Source organism: Monopterus albus, unplaced genomic scaffold, assembly GCF_001952655.1.
Source record: "Monopterus albus unplaced genomic scaffold, M_albus_1.0 scaffold236.1, whole genome shotgun sequence".
Classification (NCBI taxonomy): domain Eukaryota; kingdom Metazoa; phylum Chordata; class Actinopteri; order Synbranchiformes; family Synbranchidae; genus Monopterus; species Monopterus albus.
Window position 1 is genome coordinate 52,376 of NW_018128116.1, and position 20,030 is coordinate 72,405.

Consider the following 20,030-nt stretch of genomic DNA (forward strand, 5'->3'; position numbering starts at 1 on the left):
AGCACGTTCGAGGAGGAAACTACTGCAAATGTTGGCTTTGTTATTTTACAGGAAGCACTAGATACTAGCATAAAATAACACAATCAGGTCGTGCTAACATCTGCCTTGAAAAAAAGGAGATATTTAAGACAATTTTAAACCAAAAACCAGAGTTTTATTCTTTTTGAGAATGGTTACATTCATGTACATATGTAAAAAAAAATTCACCTTTTGTCACATTGTTGATGTGTGTTGTTCCGGTCCTGATGAAACGCAGTTAAAGGAAATCAAAACACAGCGCATCTTGAAGCCAGTACAAGTTCATCAGAGGCATAACAATTCATGTCATATTGTTTTGTTTTATGAATGCAAAGTACAGTGAGGTTCTATGGAGCAGAAAAACAGTCTCAGCCAGGAAATGTTTTTCTAACATTTTCTTTTGCACAGAATAACTAAAGAAGACTGCTAGGTAGACTTTTACACATTAACGATGTGAAATCATTCAACTACACTCTACAGCAGACACCATTCAGCAAATATGTACAAATGAATTATTTCAGTTTGAATCCAGCAAATGAAACAAGGACACCCAAACTGAGGTTTATAAAAGTGACCTAATGGTAACACATCATCATTTGATAGCAAAAGTCTCAAATCTATTCTTGGAGTAACATCAACTAAGACTACAAACTAGCATACTCAGTAAACCTGATGAACATATTTCTTAGCACACTCAGTAAACCTGATGAACATATTTCTATAAACCGCTGAAGATCATCAGGTTACTGTGAAACATGAAAGTCTTCAAGTAGAAAAAAGCAAAGTCATCCAATGATAACATCTCCCCCCACACACAAAAAAATTCAAAGCCCAACATTCAAAAAGAAACCTTTTGAAAATAAATTAGACAACTAATCATACAAAACAAATTTCAAAAAGGAATGACATTTCATAGAAAACTGCTTTACCTTAAAATTGCAGCTTCATGTCTAGTATGTCTACTTTGGCCATACTCAAACATCAATGAAATATGCACTGGAAGAAATTTACAGAAATGTCAAACCTTGACTTTCAGTGAAATTGTAAACTATTCGTTAAGTCACAAAAATATTAAAACAGCTGTTTAAAAATGCATGTATTAACACCATGATCATTTTGACATGTCAGTTTTGCTGCTTGAACTCAAGGCACCAAATGACCCAAGTTAAAAGAGCCACAAAAAGACAGTCTTCTGCCTCCTGTTAATATGACTGTTATGATTATCACAAGCATGGCCAGTATCTTTACTATTCTAATATTTATAGTATTCTGCCAAGCCAGCTAATGAGGTATCACTAGGATCATGAAGGTCCAGAATATCAATTCTATTTAATGTTATAAATGGACAAGACACTATCTTGCGTGCACACACACACACACACACACACACACAAAGCGCACTATTGTATTTGTAGCCTATTTTTCAGATTATCAAAAATGCTGCTGACAATAATTTTCAATCTTGATTGTCTCGCATTGTAACCCTAACTGCCTATAAAACAGCTCCAGTGTATTTGTGTCTTTCTTTCCTGTATGTTGTTGGTCAGTTAGTGTTGCACAAGAGCCAGACGTATTCTGCTGACAGCCAATTTGGCTGCAGAGTCTCAGAGGCAGAAATAACGTCTGATGATGATGAACCTCAGTGGGCACACCCAAAGACCTGCAGTTTTTACAGTTAGTACAGGGTAGCTTTACAAACTTTAAAGTAAACATCTTGTTACATAGTATATGTTTTCTTCTGGTCAACAAATTACATAAAAAGACCAAACCAGCTATGAATTTATCAATTCACCAAGTGAAGAAAAGCATTCAGCAAATGTATTATCTATTGTAGAGTAACACTAGTTGAACACTACAGTGTCCAGCTGTTTTAGGAGATTAATCTTTTATTTATTTTTTTTAATTACTTGTGAACATAAGAGTAAATGAACATGGTACTGCTTTTCTATTTCAGCCATTCATGCCGTACAGGATGCTGAAAAGCTGCTAACCATCTGCTGGCTAGTATTGTTAATTTGGCTAATATGGCTAGCTTGCATTCGGAACATTAAGTAGCCTAACTAGCTAACCCAGATAACTTAATATGGTTGTTTGAGTCCTACCACTGTGGATTAACTCAATTATTATTGTTATTTTTGCCTCTTCTCAGCTAAATGCTTACAGTATGCACACATCTTATTACCTGTTAATAAAACTGAAAAGCCTTTTATTTTTAAGCAATTTATATCTATTTCAGCATTCAACAAGTACACCTGCAGAGTTTTACTATACAAAAGTGTGTCAAAACATCATGGGAGGTATATTTACTCAATGACAACTGCAAAGTAATTCATTTCATTACACACCCATTATACCAATCGCTATTATGGGCTGTGACAAACAAGTGCATGGGAATGATATTTGATCTGTGGTGCAGTTTCTATAAATTGTCAACAGAGGTCAGTAAAAGTCACTTGTTACTGTGAGAGCTGATAGTATGAGTGTTGTTCCTTTTTTAATCGGAGGACATTGTGACGATTACTATCACAAAACAGTGCTAGACTCCTGTCTCACCCTCTCCTCCTCAGGGTGTTCTTCCCCCTCCCTCTCTCTTCAAGCTCTTAGTGACTCTCTGTCAGCCGGGATCCTGGCCAGGGCAACAGACTGAGATGACTCTGCTGCTGAGTATGCAACGGCACAAGGTGATGCAGGTGTGTATCAGTGCACAGCAGGGTGTGGGTGTAGGGGTAAATGTAGAGCAGTGCACATGCACTAAGCTCTGTTGGACAGTGACTTGTGGTCTCTGACAGTCTTGCTGTAGCCAGGTGAAGCCTTTGTAAGATGACCACTAAATATGGGATACATACCCCACACAAACACATGCCCTTTCTCTAGCTGCACTGTTTCCAGATGTTAGTTCAAGGCCAACCAAACTAATAAATGTTTCAGTTAGCATTCAATACAGTGAGCTCAAATAAGTGTGAACACATGTTCACATCGAGTACAAATAACTAGACCTGCAGGCAGGTATGTCAGGGTCAACAGACCTGACTACTCAGAACTGAAGCAGTACTGACCATCTACATAAAACTAAAATAGGTGGTTTAACAAGCTTTTGGGTGCAGCACTGCCATAATCTGCTCTAGTCTTTATAACAAGGGCCGTGGGATCTGTGTACAGTAAGATCGAACCAGCATTAACTCTCAGTCACACTGAGAGAGACCTATAACCAAACTACTATCATCGATTCCTACAAGCTTAATAACAGAGCACAATAGGTCCTGGCTGAAATGCAGTCAACAGCTGGTGAGATCACTGAGGCTGGTTGTTTCCCAGCCAACGTGACTTTTTCTTAAACAAACTCTGGCCCAAAGTGCAAAATAAATGATTTGACTACAGAAACAATGGTCTTAAGAACAAAGTTGGTGGGAGAACTGCTTCCATCACTGGGATAAAAGTAAACTCTGAAATACTGGTGCAAATTTGCTCATCTGATGAGTACCTCCATGTCGGCTGTATCAACAGTAGGGAATCCAAAATGGCACAGATCAGATGCAATCTGACCCTTTCACGCCATCTGACAGATCATAGTGACACAGCAACGGCTCCTCACTCAATCGTCAAGCAAATTTTATGTTCGCTGACATATTTTGGCCAAGCACCTTGATTCAGTCAGCTATAATATGGATCTTTGGTTATAATTTACTAAGCTCCATTACTTGGCAACGTTAACATTTGCAGACACCTACACATGATTATTTCTACTAAGAAAATTTGTTTTGTTAAAACATATTTTGATGATATTGCAGAGGCTGACTGAGATTGTTTTCTTTTTGGTCATCTGATCATCATTCTAGCATTTTTGTCAGTGAAGTAATAACAATGCTACAGATTTATCTTAACACAAATATACCATGTACAGAATGTCGTAATAAGCCTAGAAAAAAATAACTTTATGTCTTGCCGTTTCTACATCCGGGACCCATGGATCTGAAAAAGCTGTAAAATGAGAGAAAATCAGAGATTAGGAATTTTAGACCAGTTGCAATATAATCTATAAATACTTTGAACAATCTAAGCTATGGTTTGGCTGTATTGATGGTGATGGCGGTGAAAATGGTGACAGAGTGAAAACAAAGTGACTGTAATGACATGCACAATGACTGGCAACATCAAAACATACATGTCTTATTACATGTCTGTAAATGTGTGTCTCTTTGGCATTATTTAGATTTTATATGTTTACAAGGTTGTGTAACTGTGCGTGATTCTACATTGAGACTGTATGTGCACACACAGACTGGGAAGGACATCCATGACTACTGCTGCAGTGAAAGGTCAGGGATATTTCATGTCACAGTGTTGGTAGCGAGACCCCATAGAGATGCAGTGCTCGATCAATACCTGTACAGCTGTGCTAGGTCAATGTGGGACAGGGCTGAGCATGTGCATGAACAGACATACATACAGGTCATTATGTCAATTAGCAAAAAATCATCATGCAAGTATCAAATGTGGTTTTAGATCACTACATCTGTGATCAACAGTGTTTATAGAAATGTTCTTGGAAGAAAAACTCCATAAAAGCAGCGTTTTCTAATAGATGTAGGTCTTCTTCTGTGATCATCGGTAGACAGCATCCAGACTGGACGGCTGGTACTGCAACGATAGAGATGTACGCTCATTGGCCAATTTATTAGGTACATCTGTACAATTGTATGCACTTCAATGCAACACTTCCACCTTAACATCTGTGTTTATGAAGCTCAAAATGTTTCAGTTTTTGGTGAAATTGCCATAAATGTATAAATTAAATCATATTTATTATTGAGGTCATATTTAAATGTGGTGTTGTACTGGACTACATTATATTCAGAGGTGTTCCTAATATTCTGACCTTCTCATGTACTGTATGAAGCTGGGGAGGACAAAAATATAGAGACATCTACAGATACACACTATACAGACGTTAAGGCATAAGTGTTGGATTGAACTGTATACAATTGTACTGTACAGGTGTATCTAATAACGTGGCCGTTGAGTGTGTTTTACTTATCTAATCAGTAGAACTCTATATCACAGTTCACATTTCTTTTGCTCTACATCAAAGCATTCTAAATCTCTCTCAACATGACATTTAAAGTACTGTCAACACTTAATACCATTAGTTTTATACAGTAGAATGTTGTCATGTATTCAGTCTCAGCCAGTTAACCAGTTAATCCTGCCAGCAGTGTCCTGTGTGACTGGGCAACTCTTATCATGTAGTAATTTTCCATGATGATGTTAAAGATTAATTGCCTGAGGATTTGTTGTTCTGAGTTTTGCTAATATTAAATGAGTCTAAAAATATGATCACTACAGAGACAAAGTCCTGTCCCTTTTTAGAGCCAAGGGGTATTTATACACACTGCAACAGAGGGACAGGTTAGAATACAGTGCCATGAAACACCCCATCTCTGTAGACGTCTCACACGCACACACACACACACACACACACACTAAAACCTACGAGCTTTACCCACTAGCACAGCTACTGCACAGTTCCTCACCCTTTCCCGCCTCTGTTTGGAACAAAGAAACAAGACTCCCTCATTCTCTAAGCCACTCATTTGGTGTGGTATCTCTCCCTCCCTCCTCCTCTTCCTCCTCATCCTTCGCTGCTTCCTCCTCCTGCATCTCCGCCGGCTTCATTCAGCATGAAGGGCGGAGGGAAAAACACAAAAGAAAAGAAAAAACGACAAAATGGCAAACAATGAACACGCTGATGAGTGTCAATGACTAGACAGTGATAGGCTGAGAGGTAAATACTGAGGCAGATATATATATCAATATATCCATGTGAAAGAGAAGAGAGCCTGATGCAGTGAGACAGGCAGGAAGAGAAAGTGAAAAGCTGATACTAGCAGGAGAGAGAGGGAGAGCTATGTGAATGATGGAGCGAATAAGCTTGGGAATGACATTTTGAGGCGAGTGACATTTGGAGATTTCAGTGGCAAGTGCAGTACCAAAGCACGCCTGATCCACTTCAGTAAGAGGAGACAGCCCCTTCTCTTTCACACACACACACACACAACAAGAAAACAGAAATACGCACATACAAAATGAGGAAAGGGCCAGACACGGACAAACAGCGTAGCAATTTGATCCCATAGAGTCTTTAAATGCACATTTGTGTGTTTTACCTTAGTTTTGTGGCTCTGCTCTGTACCCAGCCCAGATCCTGGAGTGTGAAGCTCCTTGGATACAACGCACAGAAACTCAGCTTGGTCTTCTGTTCCATAGCTGTATGATGAGCCGATGTTCACCATCTAGACAGACGCACGCACAGAAAGATTGACAGAAGAGAGAGGGACAGAGTCGATGTCAGGAAGAATTAGAGATCACAGCAGAGAAAAACAAAGGCAGCAAGAGAAGCAGGAAGTGAGAGCTGAAATCCCACACAGTACTAAAGCGAGGAAAGAAGCTGGTGCTCATGCATTGTGGGAAGACCAAACAGTGGACAACCTGCTGTTACACACTTAGCCGTGGACACAACAAGAAGCATTTCACTTTTGCGAACAGCAAAACAACAACATGAGTGCCTGCAAATCACAGCTGTGCAGCATGCAGTGGAGCTTGGTGCCAAAGCGGTTCTGTGATTTCTAGACTAAAGTGTAGGTAGGCTGACCTATAAAGTCTCTACAAGGCTTGGAGCTGGAAGCAATGTAGTTAGTCGGTCCCTCTATTCAAAGAGACCGCTCTGTGGCTGCAACTAACAAGTATTGTCATTATTAATTAATCTGAAGATTATGTTCTCAAATAGTTAATTATTTACTTACAGAGTGGTAAAAAAAAATGGCATCACAATTTCTCTGAGGCCACAGTGAAGTCTTCATTTTGCTTGTTTTGTCCAACTAGCAGTCCAAAATCTGGACATTTATTGTCAGCTGTGACAAATAAGAACACCTTAATGAACATATAGTGTTTTGAGATTTAATGGAGAACCTTTACAATTAGACTTAGTGGGTCCACCTATAATAAAAGCTAGATAAATTAAGATTTATACAATGGGCATAATCTTTTTCAATCTGAGAATCCTAAACTTGCTTTGGCAGTACAGATAGCAGGGCTCAAGTCAGGGCCAAGGGATCAGGCCAGGGGTCAAGATTGAAGGGTCAGCGACAGCGTGAGTCCAACCCACAGTCCAGAGCAGTCCAGTGCGGGGCTTTCTGCAGGTGCGCACGCTGACCTGCTCAAACTTCCAGCCATCTGACATCGTGGAGACCATCTGGGTCAGCTCCTCCTCCTGGCACTGCAACACTCGGTAGACATGCTTAGGGGGCACCTGCTGGGGGGAGAGAGAGAGGAAATGAATGACAGGGAAGGTAATGATCATTGCTGCAGTTTCTATTCTTATGGCATAACTCTATGGCTACAGGGAAACAAAATGCAGGTCAGCACATCCACACAGCCCCAAAACAACATCCCAGGCACTATATGACTGGACCAGTCCTTTGCATCCTGACATGGGAGCAGTGGACAGCAACCAGAGAGAATGTGCTCGTGGCCTAGCTACAGTAGAATGCAGGGAAGGTGGACGTAGTTTTGAGAACGCAGTGGGATTGTGTAAGACTGAGTATAACCATCCTGAGAAAGGAAGCAGAGAAGCCTAATGTTCAGCAGAAGCACAGAGGGTGAAATTAGTAACAAAGAGAAAATAAAAGACATGGCAATTACACCATGCACATGTGTGTACCATACGTCTGTCTTTAGTGCAAACTATTTAAAAATGAATACAGTACATACAGTAATACAGTCACCACTAGATGCAAAATATTCTGTTTTAAGAACAATACAGCTGTTGTGTTACACTGTAAATCTTTGTGATATAAACAATATACTGCATTTGTCAAGTTCATTAACCTTAAGTGCAGTGACTCAGGGGATTTGTGCTGTTAAAGCCCTTAGAGCAGAAATAAGCAGCAAACTCTTCCATCACTAAACAAGTTGGACAAATTCTCTGCATACCTGCGTGGCTTTGGAGTCCCTCTCCACAATCCTCTCCTTGATCAGTTTGATCAGTGGCGTGATGTTGTAAAACTCGGCCTCCTCCAGGACACCTTGTAACAAGGCATACAACTCAGCTCAGGCGTACCACACACTGTCATGTTACAATTTCATCTCTATAACAAGGCATACAACTCAGCTCAGGTGTACCACACTGTCATGTTACAATTTCATCTCTGTATTCATTACTTTGACTAACTGTTAGCTAACTCTATCAAACCGAGTCAAAATATATATGAGACCTTCTTCAGCCAGCTCCTTGTTGTAAACCAGTTTGCCGTGCCGCAGGTAGTTGAGGATGGGACCGAAGTAGGTGGGATCTCTGTCAATCACATAGGCTCCTGTTTCATCCTGTTAGAGAGGAGGAATCGGACAAAAAAAACACCGCCTTTTCATTACTGCACTGAACCTCTTTTTTTGGGGTTTTACCCATGAACCACGGAGATCTGAGTATGTTATGCTGTGTAATGTTATTCTATTATAGAGTTGAGATATCTGAACTGTCATAGAGACGGAGGATGAAGGCACATGGGGTTTGTGCATGTGTTTGCAACAAAAAGAGCCACACAGAGAGGACAGAGATCGGCAGGATGGAAGCATCAAAACCAAGAAGTGGATTGTATAGACACAGCAATGTGTGTGTTTGTGTGCCTGCACTGAAAATCATAGTGATTAAAGTGTGGAAGGGCTGTGACTACAGAGCACTGACAAATGCACACACACACACACCATCCTAAATGAACGCAGCTTCGGTTGAGGACAGGCTGATGCCTCATCAACGTGACTTGATTTGACAGTGTCGGGGTGACAGCTCTGGGGGACGGCTCCCTCACACACACACACAGAATTAGTAGTTATCCATTGTGATTGACCCATTTGCAGCTGCAGGACATCAGCTTTAAAATGTGTTAGATGGTGATTCATTACCAGTAGCGTATCTGGTTAAATTCCACCTAAAAGCTTCTTGATGCAAACCTCTTCTCTGCACTAGGCACTGGCCAATAAAGGAGCACAGTAATATACTCCAATATGCTAGGAAAGGGGGGGAAGCTTCCTGATGTGTCGGGGGTAAATCTGTCATTTAATCTCTTTATCTAGGGAAATTCCTCTCAAGTTCCCCCGCGGATTTTCTCCAATTTACCAAAACAAAAGACAGCATCATGCACATATTCTCATCTGCTTCTTGCAAAGGTTTACTGAATCTTTTTGTTGCCTACACAGTGAAAAGTTAAATCCCTGGAAGCCGTGGTATATGTCTTCACCATCAGTATAGATGTTCAGAGTTTAAGAGGTGTTTGGCCATTTTTGTGGATTCAGTGTATAGCTGTGGTGTGCTAACAAGGCAGTGTTTTCAGTTGCAGAGAGGACAGGGACACTAGTTGGTGAGTTAATGGTTTACAGAACATTTGTTCAGGGAAATGGGACGTGACTAAAACATCTCCCTGTAGAGGTAAGAACATCCCACAGGCCATCACCAGTAGCCAAACAAAACACACACAAACACGCCTCCCTATATTCTGCTGCTTGTGTGGACATTAGAGCTGACTGATACCGGACAAGCAAAATACTACAAATTGTTTTTCCTGCATTATCTATCATAATTTTAAAAATGCCTCTTACTTTGAACAGTTGCTGTATATGCAGATTTTAACGTAGGTAGCATCATTTGAAAAGAATTTATCACTCAAGAGGAGGTTTCAGAGAAAGGAAGGCAGATTTTCTGGTTGCTTCACAACATGGAAGCTACTCGTTAGTCTCACTTGGTCAGCAAGCATTGATCAATCCAGGCTTTTCTTAGGCTTGTTGTAATGTGGTGTGACTAGAGATGGGGTTCTATAGCATTTACTGAATCTGAATCCAGTTCCAAATTCACTTATCAAATCAGGATCCTTTCATATCCCTTATTAAATCTGTTTAAGTCCTTTGTTAGTTAAAGTTACCAGACCGGCCTACCATTATAGTAATTATTAAACCCAAACCCTGGATAATCTGCAGAGCTAAAGGGTTGTAGGACTTTCTCTACATATTTCATCACTGCTCTATGATGTTTATTAACCCTGTTGCTGTTCATTTTGCTCCTCATTGGAGGCCGTGCTGCAGCTGCTGATGTCTGTAGTGTCAAAGAGGGAAGCTGAAGAGCCTAAACAGATAGGGTGAATGAAATGGTTTGTTATGCTGTGGAGCTCGACATACCCAGGTATTTGATCTACTTGTCATTGGAAGCTGAATGCATGGCAAACTTAGAAAAACAGGTTTCATTCCTCTAGTAAAGGATTTGGAGCAACATTTCGAAAGCCTGCAGTGGTACAAAGGTTTTCTGTAAGGTGAGCAGTATTTCTCCAGTATGACTCAGACATTTGCATTCTCACGTACAGCTCCTCCAGGTAATGTCTAGATAATTTCAAGGTTCCAGTGCATGTCTGAAAAGGGCTATTTAGTCTAATTTGATGTTTTTCCAATTGCACTGAAACTATCAGATACAGATACGTTGTGATGTCGATGCTGTCGATTATATATCGTTCAGTCTCAGTGAAAATGTGAATAATCACATTCATATTTAGCCTGCCCATGTAATTTGGATCTAAATCAGGACACAAGGTGCGAGAACACTCTGGACATGAGTGGGATTTCTAATTAGGGATCACTCTAAATTATCATCCCACAGATGGTCTGGCTGAATCACTGATTTCTCAGTGCCGGTGACATTTTTGATGTGGGAGGTATCACTGCAACTCTACACTGACAAACACATTTGATTTTATGTTTCCACTCCCTGCTGAGTGAATGAAACAGCCCTGTAAATTCAGAGTAAAAAGTTTGTAGGAATATCTTCACAAACATGCATTCCTTGGCTGGAGTATTTTTCACCATTACTGGGGCCTCAATTATCGATATGAAGTGTTTTGTGTGCTTGTGTGCTCTTTTCTGTGATTTATCACTTTCTTCTTGTTCTTGAAAGTATGCACCTATTTAGAATCCCTTCTGATCAGGATAACCAAACAATATCCAGCACTAACCTGACACCAGATCTTGTGTTGTGGTCAGAACACATTGGACTTTGTATTTTGTCAAGCTCACGGTTCCCTGGGAAGACACTGTAGATACAGCTTTTGAGAGGAAGAAACTGAAATACGCAGAGTCACTCGCTCTGCCATGGAGGCAGAGCGAGTGACTCTGAAGGGTGTGTGAGAACAGGGTAAAGCTAGGTAAGTGCTTTGAACAAATTGTAAACTACAACATAGATTATACCTGCTAAGTTGAAGTAAAGTACCACAGGAGGATGCGCTTAACAAAAATGTTTGATACATGTAGCAGGCTTGAGGTCTACTTCCTGGTGTTAGCATGAGCAAGCTAACATGAGGATATATTAGAAGCTTGGTTTGTTGGAGCAACACAAGGTTGGATTCTGACACAGTACAAAAGGAAGCAGAAGTTTGGCTGGTTAGCAGAAAAGTTTGGTGACTTATCTGAAATATTTGGTGAGTTATTTGAAATGTTTGGCTAGGACAGCATTTGAAATATTTGCTAGGGTTTGTTAGTTTTTGCTGTGGCCTAGGTGGTTTTTGGTAACAGTCAGCCTGAATTAGTAAGAGAGTAGATATTAATGAAGGAATGTGTGGGTGTAGTTAAAGACGGGGTGGTTCTGGGATGCTGGAACACATTTTTGAGCCTTCTCAATGTCGTGGGCCCAGCACCCATTATTGAGAGGGTGCCCACCTGATGACTTTGAGGACTTGCCTTCACTCCTACACCCACGCAGAATTTGTACTGGCGTTGGTGATAATATAGTTATTAGGCTCGTTCGACTGTTAAGAGAATGAGAGTGGGGGTGGTTACAAAAATCCGCAGTCAAGACAGACAGCATAGTAGCTTTCCACCAGCCTTCAGTTTGCACAGGAAGTCACAGTGGCACTCACATCTTGTTAGAGCTGATCCTGATTACGCTTCACGTCTGTACAGATGTTGTTCTACACATGCTTTAATAAATGGTCCTGCTGATGCCTCACATTAGCCATGGCACCAGATAAGGTGTTAAAGCGAGTCCGGGCGTGATACTGACAGCGCGAGATCAGACAAAAGGTCCGGCAGAGTTTTTAAGCAAGAGAACTGGTACTGTACTGATAACCTGAGACACAGCATCAGGTCATTCAAGCTCACCTGCATAATCCCACTAGTATTAAATATGATTCAGATCACTGATAGTCACAAATCTGTGGTAATAAGATTATGAAGTCTGTGACCACCCTGTTACACCTGTTCAACTAACATCATCTAAGTATCAAAGCTGAATCTTAGCTACATAACATGATTGGCTTTGGACAGCATGAGGTCAGTTTGGGTCATATTAACGGCAGGGAGCACTGGGTTTAGTTCGGTGAGGGGGCAGGGCAGCTGAGGTGCTGTAATCTCATCAAAACACTAACACACAGCCAGACTGTGTGTGTGGGTTCAGAAACAGCAGAGAAGCCTTGAACAGAGACGCACTAATGCCAGCAGATTAGAGGAGGACCTGAGCTTGGCTAAACCGGCTTTTCTCCTGAGTCGAAGAAACACAAAGGGCGAACTGCTGCGCCGTGTGATTGTTTATTAAACAGCCTGGTGCCTGCTTGGTGACAGTATGATGGCAAATTGAGTCCCTTCAATGACACTTCAGACTTTTCCAGACCTAATTTTGTTGGCTGTTCAGTCTATTGCTTTTTTTTAATATAAATATAACTAGGGACACTGTCACAACTAAGTAACGGGGTTACCTCAGGAGGCTGCTGATTGGAGGTGGTAAGCCACCCAGCTCCTGATGAATCTGGTCTCCTGATCCATTTATTTTGTTATTGACAGCCCTGTACCCGCCCCCACCCACCTGTGAATATAGTGGAAGCAGCCCTTATCTTAGAGTAGGTGGTGCAACTCCAGACAGTATTCAGAACAACATATCCTGTTTTTACAATGAAAGCAGTGTGATGGCTCCCTGAAAACAAAGCTCTAAAATTACATTTCTCTTGGGTTCTTGGAATTCAAAATGTGCAGTGAGCATTCAGAGTGAGTGAGCTGCTCAGAGCTAGGATGAGGAGAGGGCAGGATGACGGGTTTAAAGAGTGAGGACGAAGGAATGAAAGGAGAAAACACATGCGGGCGTGTTCGTATGTGTGTGAGACCCAGAGATTCAGTGCGACTGTGTGCCTTCAGGCAGTGCAGAGGGAGATCCTGTTAGGTTGCGACTGAAGGTCACATGGGAATATTTTTTCCACAGAGCCTAGCGGTACAGCATTGCAACTGTCAACCCCGCTGCAGAGCAGAAACCTCCTAACTCCAATTTTGGTGGCTGCTTTGGGTTTTGTCACTTCAGATGAAGGAATATCTGCTCCCCTGGTGAGTCTGAAAATGTTCTGCAGCCCATGGATACATGGGATATGTAACACTGCATCAATACATTTTCTGTCAGTCAATAAAGTGAGAATTAGCTGCAGCTAAACATTAACATCACAAGTGTGTTGTGGCCTAGGGGTTTAACACTCACCTTGTAATTGCAACATCACTGGTTTGAATCTGGTCAAGAACCCTGATGAAATGTCATGACCCTTTTTTTCATTTCCTGTCAGCTCTCTACTATGTCATCTGTTAAAGACATACTGTAAAATAGCCAAAACACATATATTTTCACTAGGGTATTATTTAAATTACATGCAACATGATGCGACATGTTATCCCTACTGTCTCCTCTTATGAATAATTTTCTAAAGGAGATGACAGAAGGTGAGAGATTTTCATCTGACAGCAACTAAATGTCAACTTACAGTAGCGTTCAGGATACGAGGAAGACCTACCCCCTTCTCTCCCTGTCACACACATGCATATCAAAGGCTGTGGCATAATAGAAATCTGCATCATTCATGAGTCTTGCCAGCCCTCCCTGTGTGTTCAGTCTACATGTGACAGAGATGCATAATACAGCTCTCTCTCCACATAAGATGCCAGCTGTACAGCAGCCACTGACTGTGGCTCCCTGCAGAAGAGGAGGCACGTGTTCATCCATCTGATCCAGCTACATTCAAACACCACAAAATGATGCTGGGACACACACACAGAAGTGAAAAAAGAGAGAGGGAGTATCATACTGCACATATATCAGCGGGTGATTAGATCATTCCATGGCTGCAGGTGTAGTAAAAGGTTCTGGGAATGGGGCAAAGATAACACCGTAAGATTACAAAGAAACATGGACAATTCAGTATGAATCATTGTACTTTTTGGTATCTATTGGATAGATGACTGATTTTTGTATCACCAAGGCCAACATGGGATCAAGACCTGTACACATATCACAGACAATCCCTTAAAAAGGTCATGACTAATTCACCTTTCATACAACTGCACAGGCTAACTGGGATATGTTAAAGGAGTACCACATATATGCTCAACTAAAACCATCTAAGAGGGACTAAAAAGGCTACAACAGGTGAAAACACACCCGTGTCCTGGCCACAGACGAACGGAGAGTCTCTACAGGAATGTTAATCTATGTTACTGTGGGTTTTCACAAGCTTTGTGCAGATTCGGCCGATAAGAGTCTTGTTTAATCAGTGCCTGCACTTAAAAAGCACATTATTTCATTCATCGAAGCGAAACGTTAAATACTAGAGGAAAATCACAGCGTAAAAAGGTCCAATGTTAGCCCACAGACACATGCCAAGCTCCTCTTACAACAGACTGACGGGGATGTTTCGCCCGGTTCGTCCTGGATGGACTCACCGTGTCGGAGTGCAGGTCCTGCTGCTGGCACAGCCGGTACAGGAACGAAGTTTGTTCTTTGAGGAGGGTCTGTCGTGTCGTGAGGAACACGGTGCCGCCGACGTTCAGCCGGACCCACTTCCCGCTATTCCCCCCGGTAGGGTTGATGGCCGCGCCGTTACCGATGCTCTGCGACGCCGTTTCGCGGGGTTCAGCCGCGCTGGCGGTGGCGGAGGTCGCGCTGTCTCCCGCCTCACTGTCTTTGTTGTTGTTGTTATTGTTGTTGTTGCTGTTGCGGTGGTGGCATCCGTCATGCGTCGACAGCGCAGAGACGTCCGTCAGTTCCCGCTGATCGTCCGCTGTCGTTTCCATTTGGATAAACCGCTCGACACAAAGACAAGACGAACGAGGGCGTCCGTCCGTGTCCGGGAATAAAGCGCTGTGTTCTTTCCGTTACGAACCGAGCAGACTCCGCCCCAACCTGCACCATCTTAGCCACGTGAAACTGCAGGAAATGAGACACGGTGCACCGAGAAGTAGCTGGAAAAATCAAAGCTCAACTGGTTCATAGCTGCAAGTCTGAATGTGACAACTGTGGATTTATGAGAGCAGGAAAGTCCTCACACGGGGCCATGTGACAGAAATGAGTCGTGAACCGTTGCTGAGCCCAGCTTTTAGCCATCCTCTGTGCACAGCAGCCTTACAACATCTGCATCCTGAAAGCGTTTTGTACACGCGTCTCTGCTGTTAATCCGAGACGCGACAGGTGAGTAGGTGAGTAGGACAGGTGACAGTAGGCCACTGGACTAAACACCTCCAGGGCTTCAGAAACGAATCACTTTAAGATTCTGGTGTGACATATTATCTTATTAGGTCCCCTTGTTGGTAAAGCGAACAAAGAATGTAGTTCGGTTAGTAGTCAATCGATGAAATCGGCTTGAGCTTTGAGTGGAGTAGCTACTTCTTTTGAAAAGTGAATTAAAACGTTTTATTTTGAAAGCAAAGTTGTCCAACTTCCGTTTTTGGTTAGTTCTCAATGGCTAACTTGACACAGACCAAAAGTATTGGGTCTTGTAGTTTTTGTGAAACTATGTGGAACTGTAATACAGTAATATGAAGATCTTATTATCTTTAGCCTAATTTTTCATATAATCAATTGTATTTTTAGTGAAGAACACAGCAGGTTTTTTGCATATTGTAGTAGTATGTTAACCACTAATCAATTCAGTACATTCTGCATTACTAACCATTATCATAACAAGGCTATTTTCTTATTTTAAAGGCTGATGCTGATATCACCTCATAACGTCAATCGATTTGCATTATAACTTAATATTGGTCCATTATAGTAAACAAATGGATCTCAAACTATTTAAATCCTAAAAAACGAGCAAATCTAGATGTTTTGCCTATAAAACTTCCAGAAAACATTTTATCAACAGGGGCATGGCTGTTGATAAAATATATAAAAACCTACATGGCAGTAAAACTTACATGACTTGAGCCAAGACATGCGAAGGCACCACTTAGATGGCTTTACCAACTAGAAGTCCCAAATCAGTATTTAAATGATCAGTCCTACTAGATTGTTTCTTGCATAGTAAGTAGGTAGCACAGGAAAAATCTGGAACTGGTGGATGAAACACAGTCAATTTATAAGTTACAAGATAAAGAGACAATAAAGCCCAGACCTAACCCAATCCAAGTGAACTGAAAAGCCAGGCACAGGTAAAGGCTCTCGTGTTAAATGCCTTCAGGCCACCACTGTCCCTTGGAATTTATTTATCAGGATGTGTGTGCGGTGCTTGTTCTCATGGTGTTATGCTGTCTGTTCTCTATTGCTGCTTGAGGTACTGGAATTTGTTTATCAAGATATGTGTGGTGTTTGTTTCTCATGGTGTTATGTTGTTTGTTCTCCATTGCTGCTGAAACACTGAAATTTCTGCATTGACGGATCAATAAAGAAGCTACCTACCTACCTAATGAGATGTCTGCTGAACATGTATGGCAATTTGTCCTGTGAAGTTTTATTTATGTATGTATCTATTGATAGACATAGTTCTATAAATATAAATGGTACAATCCACCCTAGGTTATAATTCCATTGTGTTTTCACTTACAGTAACAACATTCATGTGTGGATTGTAGTGCTCTTTAATGATATGAAACATGACACCTCAGTATCAGTCTGTATCCATCTTCGTAAAGAAGTGAATTCATCTTCATTACTGTTAGCTCATGGCATTTAGCCTACACAGTGCAGACTGAGTGAAAGTAAATTGCTTTTCTTCCTGTGAAAATAACCTCAATGAGCATATTGGGAAATAATATAGTAAGCCATATACAGTACAGTATAGAACTTCTATGTATTGATCAGGTGAATGGTGACAGGTGTACTACCTGGAGATTATGTTTAAAAGTCATTATTATTGGATGTGTGTAGACAGTTTATTATAGAGTCCCCAAAACTGTCAAAAGGACAGCACAACACCCAGTTGTTTACGGATATGTTACATTTTTGTATTGTCTAACTTCTGTTGCCTGTTGCTTTCTCTCAACTGTCTTTGAAGCTTGACTCCTATCCGACAGGTTTGCACTTGAGTTATATTTGGAGAAAATGTGTGCCCACTCCTCTCCACTGTGCACCAGGCTGTTGGCCAGGCAGACTATCTGCCAGGCCAGCCAGCTGTGAGGACTGAGCTGGGCAAACAGAGAGGTGATGAAGATGCCGATGGAGGTCTGCGTCATCAGCAGACCGCTTCCAAGCAGGTAGAAGTCATCCAGAGACATCAGAAAACCTGATGGAGAAGGAGGAGGATGAGGACAGCGGGAGTGAGAGGAGGAAGGTGTTTTGGGACAAATATTTAAATGGAATAAACAGACGTGATGAAATCATTTCTTATCTTCAGCTACAACCCACAGCTTACATAACCCCAGTAGTTATCAATGGTGGGACTTAATGTACTTGAAACCAATCAAATGAACTTATTATTTGATTGGTTTCCATTTTATGTTACTTCATAATTTTACTACATAAAATTCTGAATGCAGAACTTGTAGTAAAACTGTGTGCAGACTTCAGCCACTTCTGTTATGACATTTAGTATTAAAAGTAGCACTATAAAGACTGGTGTTAATACATCTACCATTAATGTAGCTATTTTTACCAGTCATGCTACTACTTGTATCCCTACTGGTATTACTGTTACTACATACAGGGAAAGTGAATATTTCTACTGTTTTTAACACTGCTGTTACCAACATTACATTACTTCTAGGGAATACAAGTACAACTGCTGCTAGTAATGCAGTTAAAATGGAAATATAACACGGCTGCTGCTGCTACTATTAACAATACAAATGATAAGTAAAAAGATATTTTCACCACCACTTCTTCATAAAATATCACTATTGCATCTTTTCTTGTTGCCTCCGACCTGCAGTGTATGTTACTGTAAATGCCTGTCAGAGAGAAATCAGTTTAAGGAGGTTTCAGGGACCACACAGCAGCTCCACAGGCACTGCCGTGTATTTTATCTCTTCTATTTAATTTAATGAAATGATATTCTTAACCCGGTTTCTAAAAATAGTGCTTTAAAGCCACTTGTGTTCTGATAGCACTGGAGCCTATAAGAGGACTTTTATGGCCTTGGCCACTCTGCAAATCTATGCCCACAGAACTGCTCAGCCTCCTCTTACTTCACGGAAAGGAAATCAGTGGCTCTGTTTGGGTGTACACACACTGCGGTAGCTGTTTCCTCGTTACTGGCTGTGTGCTTAGCAGAAGAACTACGTTCAGCAAACATTCAATGAGGATTTGGGTTAAGTCCTTGATGTCAGTGTAAACATGGTCCAAGATGAAAACAAAACCTTGTGGATTAAGAACAAGCATTGCACAATGCTCAGGGTTTTTATTTACAAGAAGTGTTGTGCTACACTGTACTGTCTGTTGACAAATGCTGTACTGATGAAAATTTAGTCCATATACTCAGAAACAGTTTCATGGACAAGCTGTAAATCTTACTTTCTGCCACATCAGTCCTTTGAGGATCTTTTAGGACAAAGTCTAAACACACTCCTGAGCTGTTCATAAGCCAAGTGTGCTGTTTAAAAGAAACTAAATCACCACTGAATTGTTATAACAAATGTAATAACTGTCTCTAAATGTTTCATCTAGTGCCATCATCAAAATTTGATTTATAAAAATACTTCATTCTTTAAAACCTGCAAAACTAACGACATTATCATCAGCCTCAGGAGTACTTCGTGTTTAGTGATGATGAAGTTAGTTCCAAAAATGAAATCTTCTCCCTGCTAAGTTTGTTTTCCTATTTGAAAACATTATCTTCACACAACATGTGTATTTGCACTTGTGATATTGATTATAAATACAATTAAATAATGTTATGAATATGGCAGTAACATCTTATCATAGCACACTTCCATCATCATTTTTGAGAAACCCTCGATACTTCTGTCCCATCATCTCATAGACAGCTGAGAATTTTTCTAACTTGCATCAGACGTCTTGGTTGCTTGATGATCTTGCCATAGAATTTATGCCATGCTGTGTTACACCACTTGACAATCTAGCGCCTCTAAAAATTGCAGCACAACTCATCACTGGGTGTAGGTGGAGAAGAAAATATCGCCTTTTACACTAACTGACCCACTTTGGAAGAGGAAAGTCCATACTCAAGGGCTGACAATAAAGCAAATAGGCCATTGTTAATGTTTCCCAAGTGCTCCCTCACAGCTCGAGCCAAATGAGCTCAGCCTAACCTTTATGAGAGCAGCGCAGTGGCCCATTCCTGGCATCCTGAAAGTGCTGGTCCCTGCGGATGTTGGAATGAGGTGTCAGAGCTGGGACGACGTCCAGGAGGTCGCCAACGCCATTCAGAAACTTAACTGCAAACGCTGAAAGAGGCTGGGCAGGAAGGAGAGCATGAGTGTCAGAGATGAATGAAATGATACTCTGACAGCTCTCTCACCATCTCTCCACCATACATTCACACACTCTATTGCCTTTGGTCCACTGTGCAGCTCCAGCGTGGAGTCTCCAGCTGGGCCAAGCTCAGTCCCAGATGCTTCCACAGGGGGCAACTGTTTCTCCTTGGTTTGACTTGTTCTTTAGTCCATTGGTCCTATTGAGAGAGCTGAGAAGCACTTTGTGCATTGTGGTAGTGGGAATAGGGCAGGACCCAATGAAGATGTCTGGAGACTGAAGAGTAGCTTCAAAAGATTCTTTATTTCATGCA

The 20,030-nt window shown here is 41.3% G+C and overlaps 1 protein-coding gene across 5 annotated transcripts; it reads right to left on the minus strand.

The window, feature by feature from the left end:
- Positions 1-132: 132 nt before the first annotated feature.
- kctd17 (potassium channel tetramerization domain containing 17) lies at positions 133-15,501 on the minus strand. Of its 5 annotated transcripts, none has more exons than XM_020620355.1 (8): positions 14,794-15,501; positions 8,289-8,397; positions 8,008-8,099; positions 7,229-7,324; positions 6,183-6,308; positions 5,550-5,685; positions 722-3,996; positions 133-687 (listed from the first exon to the last, which is right to left on the minus strand). In XM_020620355.1, the coding sequence occupies exons 1-6, from the start codon at positions 15,142-15,144 to the stop codon at positions 5,590-5,592; spliced, it is 870 nt and encodes a 289-aa protein (XP_020476011.1). In that variant the 5' UTR covers positions 15,145-15,501; the 3' UTR covers positions 133-687; positions 722-3,996; positions 5,550-5,589. The 5 variants fall into 5 exon arrangements, with proteins under 5 accessions (XP_020476011.1, XP_020476009.1, XP_020476010.1 ...); XM_020620353.1 differs by having other exon boundaries at positions 7,181-7,324; XM_020620354.1 differs by having other exon boundaries at positions 7,229-7,327.
- Between the last annotated feature and the right edge of the window lie 4,529 nt (positions 15,502-20,030).

Excerpts from the sequence above, each read along its gene's own strand:
- kctd17 (XM_020620352.1), bottom strand. The coding sequence starts at position 15,144 with ATGGAAACGACAGCGGACGATCAGCGGGAACTGACGGACGTCTCTGCG. Across the intron at positions 8,398-14,793 it reads AGGACCTGCACTCCGACACG|GATGAAACAGGAGCCTATGT; the intron begins GTGAGTCCATCC and ends CCTCTCTAACAG. Across the intron at positions 6,309-7,180 it reads GCACTGGACTGCTCTGGACT|ATGGTGAACATCGGCTCATC; the intron begins GTGGGTTGGACT and ends GCGTCTGTCTAG.